Below are 13001 nucleotides of genomic sequence, written 5' to 3' on the forward strand. Positions count from 1 at the left end.
TATGAGAATTAGCAAAGTAGGGTTGGGAAGGGTTTGGCTTAAGCCTCTGCCCCGCGTGAGCTGCATGCAGATGGCCACAGGACATCTCATTATCCCACTCTGCTGAGGGCTGCACAGCAGGGCAACCCGAGTCCGGACGCCAAGGGGTTGATGGCTGTAAGGCAGGGCACCACAGTCGTGGCCCAGGGCATCCAAAGACGCAGGTGTTTGGGCCAGGGGGGGTGCTCGTCAGTTTCCATCCCGTGGCAGCTCGTGAGCGGGGCTGGTGGGGGAGGAGAGTGTGGCCTAATGGACCCCCCCACCCATGATCCCAGCAAGCCCAGCTCCCTGGCTGTGCTTAGCTGAGGTCACCCAGCTAGGGTTCTCCTTGGCGCATCAAGGACTCCCCTCGCCTCCGAAAGCTTTGCCCACCAGTGACCCTCCCTGCGAGCAAGGAGAGCTGGTCATTGACGTGGCCCAGGCATGGGAGAGAGGGTGCAACCCCAGCCACGAGCATCCCCTGCAGCAGCTTGGGGGCCCAAGTTCTGACCCCCACCTCATGTAATCAGGGCTCCAGGGGGCCAGTTTGGCAGCAGGATTTTCAGGGCTGTATCAGGCCAAGAGTACCGTCACCATGCAGGATGGCAGCCATGCCCACTTCCAGCCAGTGTCCCTTTAATGCCAGCTGTAATCACTCTCGCTATGACAACGTCTGTTTCCAACTCCCAACAGGTCTGGCTATCAAAGAGGCCGTGGGCACTACGGTGAAGGGCACGTCTGAATTTTCCCATCGTGATCAGAGCCGACAGAGCATCACATGCCAATGTTACGGGCCCTAGCACCAGTCGGGGATAAACCACCAGGCCCAGCAGGCAGAGTGTTTCTAGGGGACTAGATCATGCTTTGGGCAGTGCTCTATGACATGGGGACAAAGATCCAGGGACTAAATCCCCAGAGACATGCAGACACTCTAAAAAAAAGCACTGCACACAACAGACCCCTGCAGTCTCTGGGCTTTGACATCGGCTCAGCCATAGCAAATGGCTCCCACAGGAAACCCACCTGAAACAGGGGAATGTCTGGGGATTCCCTGACCACCGTGGGGGCAGCAGAGACCATAACTCCCCCACCTCACCCCGGCCCAGCGCTGGAAACGGCAGAAGATTTGGTCTGTGTAATGTCTGAATGATCTGGGGAGCGGGGAGCCCGCTGCTTTGTTCAGCTCACAGCACAATGGGGCCCTGAGGCCCACTGAGCCCTCTGGCTGCTTCCAAAAGACAAGGAATAATGAACGCCTGCAATGACCGCTCACTCGCGGTGCCTCCAGCTCACGCCGTTTCCACGCAAGGATTTCGGCCAGGACTGGAGCATGTCTGGCGATGACATGAGATGCTCCCACTCTCTTGCCAATTTCAGCCCTGCCTGGGGTGGGGGGACATCCCCTCATTGGCTGCCTTCCCCACTGCCCTGCCTCCTGGGGATGGGCAGCCAATCACAGCCCCCACAGATGCAGGCAGAACTCCCCCTTTGCTCTGGCCCATGAGCCAAGAGGAGTTTTTGGGTAGGGATGAGCTGCTGGGTTCTTTTCACTTCCTCCTGCCCCTCCCTCCTGTGAGCACGGGCTCAGTTTGCTCCCTGCTCTTCCCCCCTGTCCCTCTCAATCCTTGCTACACCAAGGCTGGTAAGCAGGGCAGTGAGGAGTCCCTGCAACTGCAAATGAGGCTGTGGGTTGTGGGGGTAAAGCTGATGTGGGGCTGGGGGAGGGACAGATAATTCATTAATTAGAATTTGGGGGGTGGAGAGAAGCTGAAAGCTCTGCACCATCAAGCAACAGCAAGAGCTTCTGCAGCAAGGCCAGAACCATCTTATTGGCTACACTAATTGTCCCACACACCCCTGTGGGGGGAGTGTGGGGGGCAGCAGGAGATCACACAGTAACTGCCCCACACGCACCTTGGCAGGACAGGGGGCGATTACACACCATAACTGCCCTACACACATGGGGAATTCAAAAATCAAAGCCAAATCAAAAACATAATATATTTTTAAAATCTCATAATACTGGGGCCAATCACATGATAGTTGGGGGTCTGATTCATGATTTTTGAACTTCTGGGGTTGGCGATACTGACTTCTGGAGTGGTTCAGCACCCTTCTTCCAGGAGGCCTTTGGCAGGCATGAACTGATGGGATTCATACAAACAAGTGTTGCACAATCTGGGCTTGATTATTATTATAATTAGCATTATTATTATTTGTATGGTGGTAGCATGCAGGAGCTCCAGTCAGAGACCAAGACCCCACTGTACCAACACAGAACCATACACAGCCCCTGCCCCAAAGAGCTTTCAATCTAAGCCAAAGACTCAAGACAACAGACAGACAGACAGGGCAGCCCCAGGAAATAATGGTAGGGTTAGGATTTAATTTTCCTATATCGTGCACGTGTGAAAAGTGTGTGTGCAATGGTGTGCACGGAGTCGCCACGATTGCACATGCGAGCAGGTAAGTGTTCATGCAGAGAACCCACTCTGCACACCAGGGGCCACTCGTGAGTGCCGTTACTTGATTCACAAGTGCAGTTCCACGTGCAAGCTGGGCACGCCGTTCCGTGGGCATGGCTGCACGTGCACGCTGCGTGGGCACAACTGAAAATGTGACCTTAGGCCCATCGTTATGGTTTGGGATTCCGCTCTGTTTGCAGACGTTGATCCAGTCTCCCTAACAGTCCACAAACCTTGACAAATGTTGCCCGGCCGCCCAGGCCCTTCTCTGCCCTCCCTGGAGCGGCTGGTTCATGCAGGGGAACCTCCAGAGGTAGCTTCCCCTGCCAGTCCCTGCAAACAAATCCTGTGGCCCACAGGATACAAATGGTGCAGGGTTTCCCCAGGCTGAGACATCATCCAGCCAGCCATAAGCCCTCACCATAGGCAGAATCCGTACAGCATCTTGCCCTTGATTTCCCTTCCCCTGTCCAGGCTACGCAGAGATTCTTGGCCATGGTCAAAGGGGAAGGCAACAACCGTACCTTGCTGACTCCAATGCAGTACATGGTGGGACTCACAGCACACAGCTTCTTCAGCACCTCTACACAGCTCACGCCATCTGGGGTGATGCCAGGCCAGATATCTAAGAGGCACCTGTACCTGTAGGGCCCCGGGAGCACAGTTAAGGCATGAGATCCAGACTCAAGTCAAGTCAAACCCTCTTGAGTAATTCCACCCACATCAGAGCCAAGAACGGGGCCCAGAACAGAAATTCGGGAGACACGATCCCCAGTACTCATTTAAATTAGAGAGGGAAGAGACCTGATAGGAGCCGCCTGTGGGGGGCGGTACTGGATTGCTCCCTACAGTGTGTTCCCCCTGTGTGGGGGACCAGCCCCTTTACAACTGATTCGAGTGATGAGGAATCTACCTTGCCCTCCCTCCCTACCACTCCCACTGTCTGCTCGAGCTCCCTCTTGGGAAATGCCCCTTCCCACCCCCATCCCAAAGCTTCTCAGTCTGGAATCCGCAACTCCAGGCAGCAGCACCTGTCGATGAAGATCTGGAAGGGGATGCGAACTGGGAAGCCCTCTTTGCGGATACGGATGGTCTCTAGGATTCCAGAGTACCGGAGCTGGCTGCTGACAATGTCTGCCTCGAAGACAGCTGGCTCCTGAGCAAAAGGAAAGGTGGGAGGGGGGTCGTTACAGCCTGGCTTTAATCACCCGTTCGAGCCAAGTGAAGCAGGAGTGAGGAAGACAGGGCTGGTGGCTGTGTAGGGGCAATGCAGCATCCTCGGCCTTGGAGCTTCGATTCAGCCAAGCACTCAGACACATGCTCAACTTCAGGCCACTGACTTCAGTGGGACCTAAAGCTCCACATTTACTTAAGAGCTTTGCTGAATCGGGGTCTAGGTGTGGGGAGTGTCACTGGTTCGGGAGAGCTCTGGGGGAGAAGAGAGAGGAAGAAATGAAGAAGGCGGCAATGAGGAGGAGGAATCTCTTGCATACGAGACAGCATGGCTAAAGCATCGCATTTCCTGATGTTACTGAAATGCTTTTGTGCAGTTCATCTGCTTGCAAACCTCCTGCTACCGGCAACTAAAGCCTGATCTCCAAGGGGATTCTCCTCTCTGGACAGAGCTTTTTCACCCCACTCTTTGTGATAAAGTGTCAAGCAGCATGTTTGCAAAGAGCTTATATCTGCTCGGTTGTGACAAATGCTATTCCAGGAATAAAGTGGTTGCTGTCACCCAGGCCGGATGTGTCTTAAGTGGCCGAATGCGCAGTCTGTGTGGTGATAGTAAGGCTTATAGCAGTGGTTCTCAAACTTTTGTACTGGTGACCCCTTTCACATAGCACGCCTCTGAGTGCGACTCCCCCTTATAAATTAAAAACAGTTTTTTTATATACTTAACACCATTATAAATGCTGGAGGTAAAGCGAGGTTTGAGGTGGAGGCTAACAGCTCACGACCCCCATGTAATAACCTCACGACCCCCTGAGGGGTCCCGACCCCCAGTTTGAGAACCCCTGGCTTATAGTCTCTCACAGTTTCAGCCTCTAGAGGGCGATGTGATCACACACACTTAAGCAGGCCTGAGATTCCACCCAGCCGAGGATAGTTGGGACACATATTGCGTGAGGCCAGAGACAGACATCAATGCAGTGCGTTATTGTCTCTCTGGCCCAGCAGCTGGTTCTTCTCTCAAAGGAAGCTGGGAGGGTAACCAGGAAAGGGAGTGGGTAAAAAGCAGGAGGTGTGTTTGCTCGAGAGCAAACAAGCCGAGACAATGGGTGAGGTCCAGTCTCGGTGCATTGTCTCCCTTTGTTCAATGAGGCAGCTGCAGGCCAGACATCTCACCAAACAGCCTTTAGAGCGATAGGATCCAGGCTGGGGAACAGTGTGAAGCCATAACTGGAGACTTGCCCGGTGCACTGCAGGCCGCGTGGCACAGAACTGAAAGGCACTGGGCTACCAGCAGCCCCCTCCCTTTACAGCACCCACTGTGACCCCAGCCAGGGTTGGGCACACTTATCACAGTGCCCATATAGGACACCCATGCCTTACTCCCTATGCTAAGAAGAAGCCAGATCTAGTGAGTAATGCCCAGGGTTGAGAATCAGGAACTGCAGCTTCCATTCCTGGCCCCGCCACCGGCTCACAGGGTGGCCTTGGGCATGTCACTTTGGCCCCCGTTTTTAAAAGTGGGCTCCCTTTGTGGGTGCCTTGGTAAGACGTGATGTTCAGAGGTGCTGCTGGGCACCCACAGCTCCAGCTGACGTCAGGGGCACAGCCATTGCTCAGCACAGGTACAAGACCTCTTGGGACACCTAGCCCCTCTCCATACAGCCCATTCCCCAGCCCACCATTTCCATTGTGCCCAGGACTAATAGAAACAGGGAGAGAAGGGGGAACTCCCCTCCGGGGTTATGTCAATGAGACATACCCTTGGCACTGCTAACCCTGCATCCGGCCTCCCCACCACCACCCCACCAGCCGCATGGCGTGTTCTTACCTTCTTGTTGTTGGGTTTGAGGCAGCGGACGAAGAACGGGTTGCACCTGAATCGGAGAGAGAGACAGGATTATCCGCTGGGGGAGCCGAGACCAAGGAACCCACAAGCTTGTAGGCCACAGGGCTTCCCAGGGAGTGCTGGGAGGTCTCTGCTGCACACGGTGACCGTGAAACCAAGCCGAGTACTGACCAGCTGTCTTCACCACAGAGCATTCCAGGCACGTCAGCCACGCCGGCAGGGACTTTCCAAGGCACCTAACTCCCCTGGGCCCCGTGAGAGTCCTAGCTTCTGGCTCTGGAGACCAGTGTATTGCAACTATGTTGTTACAATGTCCTGGAAAGATCCCTTCCCTCCGTGTTCCAGACCAGGACTCTGCGGGACGACTCTCTGGGCCGGTCTATACCCCACTCCGGAATGTGGAACGATGAGGAGCTGCCAGATCTTTCCCACCAGCCCATTTCCTCCCCACTCTGAATAGGCAATTTTCTGAATCCCTGTTTCTTTAAGCTCTCTGCTCACTCACCTCTCCATCTTCTCCACCAGGTCCAGGAGTGACTGCTGGAACTTAGCTGCCACCGTAGGTGCTTTATACCGCCGGGTGACGGTGCTGTTCTTCCCCATCATGGTCCTCTGCTGGGCCACCAACTGGGCATGGCCGAAGAAGAGATTGGCCACCACCTTGGAAGGGAAGGGCATAGTTAAAAAGCAGGAAGGAATAAGGCTCTGTTGAGATGTCTTCTGTAATGTTGCCTAGTGGATAAAGCACTAGATTGGGATTCAGGAGACCTGGTTCTATTCCCAGCTCTGCCAATGCCTGCTGGGTGACCCCAGGCAAGTCACTGCCCCATTCTGGGCCTCAGTTTCCCCATCTGTACAATGGGCATAATGATACTGACCTCCTCTGTGAAGCTCTTTGAGATTTACCGATGATAAGAGTTAGGGATTATTATTGTTCGTTATGTGCACAGTGTATCCTCAGAGGGTTCAAAACTTAAAGCACAGGAATGGGAGTCAGGACTCTTGGGTTCTTTTCCCAGCCCTGTCACTGACTTACTGTGTGATCCTGGGAAAGTCACCTCCCTGCTCTGTGCCTCGATTTCCCCACCTACAAAATGGGATCACCCGTACTGTGTCCTCATGGGATGCTGGGAAGCTTATCTGGTTTTTGTCACGCGATCTGTCTGAGATACTCAGACCAAAGGCGCTAGGGAAGAGCAAAGTGCTATCGGCCGAGTTAGCTGGAGTGAGACAGGGCAAGTAAATCGGGAATGAGTGGAGTTCAGTGGCTGTCAAAGTGCTTGCCTCTAGCATCTGCATGTGAGTATTCTCCAAAATCCTGGAGTGGCCTTGTCTGTTACACCCCGCCCAGGAGCGCCGTCTTGGGGGAAGGCGGTACATTTACAAACCACGCTGGCCAACTTGCCAGGTGGATTAACAAGAGCCCGTAAGGTTGGCAGGTGTCTCCGTGTTCTGGGTTACCCACAGACCTCTCTAGTTCCAATTCCACTCACATCCAAGAAGCTTCTTGAATGGACTTCAGCGGCTGGACAAATCCCTGGGAAACCTATGAGAGGGACCGATCCTGCCCCAAGCCCCGGGGAAGAAGGAGGTGACATCAGAGGCCTTCTCTAGTTCCGATTTCCATGATTCTGCCTCGGTAGCCAGGATTCACATTGTTCGGCAGAGAGCAAGCAGACGGGCTGCTCTTTAGAGGCAAATAACAGATACTGCCCAGAGGCATGACAGCGTTCCAAGGGGGGAAATCACATGGCAGCCCTGTGAACACTGGAGGAGCTAATTATGTTCACTGTGGCCACTGCTCTGAGTGGGAAAGGGAGTCTCACGAGCGGCAGCACATGTAACAATCACACCTAGCTCTGATCATCTGTAGACCTCGACGCACTTTACAGAGGAGGTCAGTATCATCCGGGGACGCTGAGGTCCAGAGAGAAGTCTATTCCCAATAAGCCAGAGATAGAGCTGGGACTAGAATCCTGGTCTCCTGACTCCAGTCCACCGCTCTGTCTAATAGGCAACACTGCCTCTTACAGAAAATGCAATCCTGCTGTACCATACCATCAGGCAACCCCCAGATCCATCACCAGCGCCCTCCCTGCCACTCTCCCTGCCAGCGCCGCCAGCAATGGCAGCAAAGAGTCAGAGGCCAGCGTGAGCCCTTACTTTGGTTTTGCTGTTGACAAAAAGGTCCAGCACGTCCTGGCGAACTTGATCATAGTTTTTATCCAGGAACTTGTGCACCTGGAAAAATAAACAGATCCCTCCCCAGTTACTCAAACCCATTGGGTATGACATGGAAGATCTAGAAATTAAGGGCCAGATTCTCTGCTGGGGTATGCCAGCAGAGCACCTCTGGAGTTGTGATTTACACCAGCTGAGGATCTAGCGCTCGCGGCACAGCTGTGGGAAAGAGAGCCAGACTGGCAGCTACAGAGCACTGCTCCTACTCTGAATCCCAATTCTCCAGCCACTCACCTGGTAGGTTACTTTGCCAGCATAGTGTTTGATGGTGAACTCTGGGAGAGGCATCTTTGGTTTGGAGTATAATGCGTTGGAGCCATGGTGGTAATGACACTTCTGGAGGAAAGTATGGTCTGTGGCCTGGAAGTAGGAATAGGGGTGCATGGGGTTAAGTAGGCAACCTGACTGCCTGCAGGCTACAGCCACAAGCATGCAGCCTCACTGTTCTAGCCAGCCTTTATCACTATTTAACCAGCCCCTGTGGACTGCTCTGCATCAGCAGTCAGCCAGATCGAGGGCTGGGTGATTACATGAGCATTGGTAACACTGGGAGCCATTCATATGAACTTAGGAGTGGAAAAAATTTTCATGCTTCAGGGCATGTAAACTGATAACCTGAAGGGTCAGGAAGGAACTTCTGATATCTCCCCTCACCATCACCATGTTCAGCATTGGCCTATAGGTGGGGAGTATTACATCACAGGGAGCACTTGGCAGAGCTGGCCAAACATTTGGAATGAAACCTGAAAGCAGGTAAAACTCACCTGGATTTGGGGCAACAAGCTGGAAGGAGCACTGACGAATGGCTAGAGCACAGAACTCTGAGTCAGACAGTCGTGTTTGGGGGATCTGTTCCCAGGTCTGCCACTGACTCACTGTGTAACCTCAGGCAAGTCACCTCACTGCTACACGTCTCAGTGTCCCCTCCTTCTTAGGGGGCTTGGGAGGCGTCGTTTATTAACATCTGTAAATGCTCTTTGAGATCCCTGGCTAGAAGCCACTGTAGACAATCTACGGCCACCTGGAACTTCCTGAACCTCTCCATGCTGCACAGGTGTCCCCACGACCACTCACAACTCCACAGCAACACAGCCGCTGAACTGTAGACCTTCCTGCTCAAAGGGTATGTCCACATTGGAGCTAGAGTGTGATTTCTTGAGTAGATATACCATTCACAGTGTAGCCACAGCTGGATGGGCGATGGGAGAGACTAGCTGCTCCGGGTACATTCCTAGCGTTTCAGACAGGAGTGTACTCGGGAAGGTTAACCTGTCCCACCCCCCATGTGGCCGCAGCTATTTTTAGCATGCCAGCTCTGTCAGAGCTAGCGCAGGTATGGCTGCCGGAGTGGGAGATTACATCTCCAGCTTCAGTATGGACACAGCCTGAAAGCCAGGCCCTCCTAACACGCGAGCTAAAGGAGAATCTCATCCAGCAGCATAGGGCCTGTGACACACAGTTGTGCAACTCTGATTCCATCCAGTAGGGGGCCCTGATGTGCCCACATCCACCCACGGTGAGGAAAGAATTCCTGTTTCATGGCAGTTTTGCTCCAATCCTGCCCTTGCTCCAGTTTATTTGCCCTGGTTGGCCACCTCCATCCCTGGTGGGGGGACAGTGGGATTGCACCTTTGCACGCAGCAGCTCTGAATTTGAACCAATGTCTTTAGCGTGACCATAGGATGCCTCCAGGATCCCTATCTAAAGCTTACGTACACAAGGATCAGAGTATATAAATAAGGCTGTCTGCCTTTACAGAGATCAAGGCATGGGAATGAACCCAGGGACTGGCGGATCAGCCCCATTACCACGGCATCTGCAGGAGCTAATGGCACTCGCCTCTCTGGTTAGCTCGCCGTGATCACTTTTAAAAATGAACCGCATTTTTCCAATAAGCCGCGGGCAGTGCTAAGCCCTCTGCAGCGCCACTACCTGTGGGAAGGAGCTCTGGTCATCCAGGATCCTCAGAATCCCGTGTGGCTTTTGAGCAATGAGATCGATGCAGGGCTGATTGTCGCTGAAGGTGATTTCTTTCCACTCTATCTGTTCCCGGACGTACTCCTCCTGCAGGAAGCGCATGCAAGTAGGTCACGGGGTAGCAAAAGGCCGCAGTGATTCGGGCTTAGTCAGCCGGCTTATAGGTCTTTATTACGATTATTTGGCCTTGACATAGTTCTTACTAGGCCGACCTTTTCCAGAAGAACACCCATTATCCAGGGGGCACGGGGATCAACCAAAGGCCTTCAAAGAATGAGGGGTTTCAAATAATCCTGGAGCCTGCCCTGCAGGCTTTGAAGTAAGCTCTGGGGACTAGGAATGGTAGCACCCAGTGTAGCTTTCCCCGAGGTGTTATAAAGGGGGGCCGGACTGTTCTCTCACTTGCAGGTTTGGCAGGTAGCAGGAACAGGCCAGGCGCTGCCTCGATTCCACCCAGCTTCCCCAGCTCACCTGCTCCTCCTTAAAGACGATCTTGTTGAAGAAGAATTGCAGATATTCGTTTGCATAATTGATACATAGCTGCTCGAAGCTGTTAAAGCTGAGGTCCTGTGGAAAATACACACCCATGTAAAGCATGCCTGGAAGCAGGCGCAGCAGGGCTAAGGGATAGTGAGTGAGCACAGCAGACTTTTACCCCTGTACTTAGAAGTTTAATCCTGGCTTTTCTCCAAACTGCAAATGCATTTGCTGGGCCGCAGCCTCGCTCCCATCGGTGCTCATCACAGAAGGACCATGTAAAATGGCAACATTGGTCACAACTGGCTGCATCTCTCGAGGAGAGGCTCAGGACTGGAATAGCAAGGGGTGCTGCAGGTCAGGGTTTGAGGGGCTGTGGGACGAGCAGCGGTGGAGGCCCCATGAGGGGGAGAGAGGGGGATCAGGACTGAGATGCACTGGTACAGCCGGACTGGAACAGCAGATAATGATACACAGCGAGACTAAGCCACATTGGCAGAGCTGTGAGATGGCCCACGGCTGGCATAGGAAAGAATTGGATTGCACAGGTAGGGGATACGGACCTAGATAGTCTGATCCCGCCTGGCACCTCCTGTGTTCTTATGCATAGGAAGTTCGGGGCGGGGGGTGGGGGAGGAGTTGTTGGGGGACGGGAACAGGGGCTCAGGAACAGACAGATCTAGAGATCAGGGTGGGCTGGGGTGGTGGGTGAGGATCAGCAGAGCTTGGGCGGCAAGGTCAAGACTGGAACACACACAAACACCCCCGATTCTGGAGACACCAGTGCCTGGGGCCTGACAAACCGTTCAGGGGGATTTGCTCTGCTGAGGAAGGGAAAAAACTGAAAGTGGCACTTTGGCCCTGGACCTTAGTGAACATCCTGCCCCAGGTGGCAAAACCATCCAAGTCTCCAAACCATTCCCGGATTCTCTGCCGCTGGCATGTTTACAGGACAACGAGGCATATGTCACCCAGGCCCGTACTGGATTACAACCCATGAGGACGGAACCAGACACATGTTAAACACATCCACCGTTTCACAGTAAGATGACTGACAGGCCAGATCCTTGGCTGGTGTATGTTAGCGTCGCTCTGTTGACCCAACAGAGCAGCAATGATTTACACCAGTTGCGGATCTGGCCCTGAGTTGGGACTATTTTGAGTGCACGGCTGCAAAGTGCAAAGCATGCAGGGAAATGCTGGCCAGGCTCCATAGAGGGGGAAGGGGGAGCCCAGGCCATTGATAACTCTCTCCACAGATGTCGTTAGAAAATTGGTGAGTGAAACGCCCTGGTCGCTAGCCCATGGGGACTGAAAGTGGGAGGGTTTGCAGCAGCATCAGAAAGCAGGAGGGTGAATCTCAGGTCCCGGATGGGATTCCTGTGAATCCTCGCGGGGAGTTGGAGGCAGGAGAATTTAATGTATGGTGTGATCATTTCCAATCACAATGTCTTTTGTTTCTGTCCCACGGTCCCAGTAAGTCACGCTGTGTTTCCCAGTAGGTCACACTGGTGCCAGTATGAGATGGTAACACATTTGTCCCACCAGGGCTTTCCGTGTCATCTGCTGAGCTCATGAGGAGCTGGATTCAGGCCTGGCCTGAGACCCGCGTTGCCTTCAGCGGGAGATGCCCATACACACACTAAGGCTACACTTAGTCCCACGTTATTATTCTCCTGATATGCTATAGGGACATCAGGGATGGGCCAACATCTCACATGCAGCCTCTGCCTTGCTCACCTCGAACCCATAGATATCCAGAATAGCTATGGAAAGAGCCTCCTTTTTAGGGTAGACCAGCTTGTTAACCCTGTCCGTGAGCCAGCTGAAGAGCAGGGAGTACAGGATCTTGGCAATAGCATCTCTGAGAAAAGGATGAGACAAGCACAGCTGTTGGGATACAGAGGAACATGTGGAAAGGGCTGCCAGACAGAGACCCAGTTGCTTTGGGAGACTGGTAGCGCTCCCTCCCACCACCACCCCAGTCCCTCTGTCCCAGTCTGCCCTGGGCATGACCCAACTAAAATCTGCCAGCCTCTCAGTAGCATTTTGAGTTACGTGCATCAATAAAATGATCAAAATAGTCAGTGCATAGTGGAAAGTGACCAGATGGCCAGACCCAAAACCATAGGATGTCTATTTCCACCTGGAGGCACTGTAAAATTCTTCAGGCCAGATCCTCAGTGGGTGTGAATGGCCACAGCTTCACTGAAGCCAAGAGAGCGACCCTGATTTACACAAGCTGAGGATCTGGCCCTCCCTGATGAGTGAGTAACACACGATCCATTTTTCCCATCGTCCTAGAAAAAAGAGGGCACGTCAATTGTCTGCCTGGGCTGGTAAATCTCCAGGGCAATTTTGCAAGGCTGAAAAAATATAGCACAGGTAAAACCAGGTTGTGCTCTGGGGAGTTTCTAACAGAAGAGTGGGTCCTGGGCAGAACAAAGAGCCTCAAAATGCCCTCAGTTCTGAGACACACGTTGAAAACACGATCTCAGCATTCTCCGGGTTTTTGTCAGTCACAAGGGGGAAGGTTTCCTGCCTTTGCACCGGTTAGCCACGGGGTCGGATGGCATGGGAAGAAGTAGGACTTTTGACATGTCTTACAACAGGGAAGGGAAAGGAAGGATAACAACGGATAGAGAGGAAGGAAAACCTAGTGGTAAGGGCGCTAGCCTGAACTTGGGACACCTGGGTTCAATTCCCTGCTCTGCCACGGGTGCCCTGTACAACCTTGAGCAAGTCACTTAGTCTCTCTGTGGCTCCATGTCCCATCTATTAAATGGGGACTATAGCCATGCCCT

General features: G+C 53.3%; 1 protein-coding gene across 1 annotated transcript in view; it reads right to left on the reverse strand.

Moving 5' to 3' along the window:
- MYO15A (myosin XVA) overlaps positions 1-13001 on the reverse strand; it is a 79353-nt gene that overhangs the window by 56186 nt on the left and 10166 nt on the right. The window contains exons 12-20 of the mRNA XM_084641370.1: positions 11938-12061; positions 10192-10287; positions 9676-9807; positions 7978-8103; positions 7666-7743; positions 6008-6162; positions 5485-5530; positions 3515-3639; positions 3008-3125 (exon numbers count right to left, since the gene is read on the reverse strand). Coding sequence (XP_084497496.1) covers positions 3008-3125; positions 3515-3639; positions 5485-5530; positions 6008-6162; positions 7666-7743; positions 7978-8103; positions 9676-9807; positions 10192-10287; positions 11938-12061 — 1000 coding nt within the window. The remainder of the gene's footprint in view (positions 1-3007; positions 3126-3514; positions 3640-5484; positions 5531-6007; positions 6163-7665; positions 7744-7977; positions 8104-9675; positions 9808-10191; positions 10288-11937; positions 12062-13001) is intronic.

Source organism: Lepidochelys olivacea, assembly GCF_965140295.1.
Source record: "Lepidochelys olivacea isolate rLepOli2 genome assembly, chromosome: 10".
Classification (NCBI taxonomy): domain Eukaryota; kingdom Metazoa; phylum Chordata; order Testudines; family Cheloniidae; genus Lepidochelys; species Lepidochelys olivacea.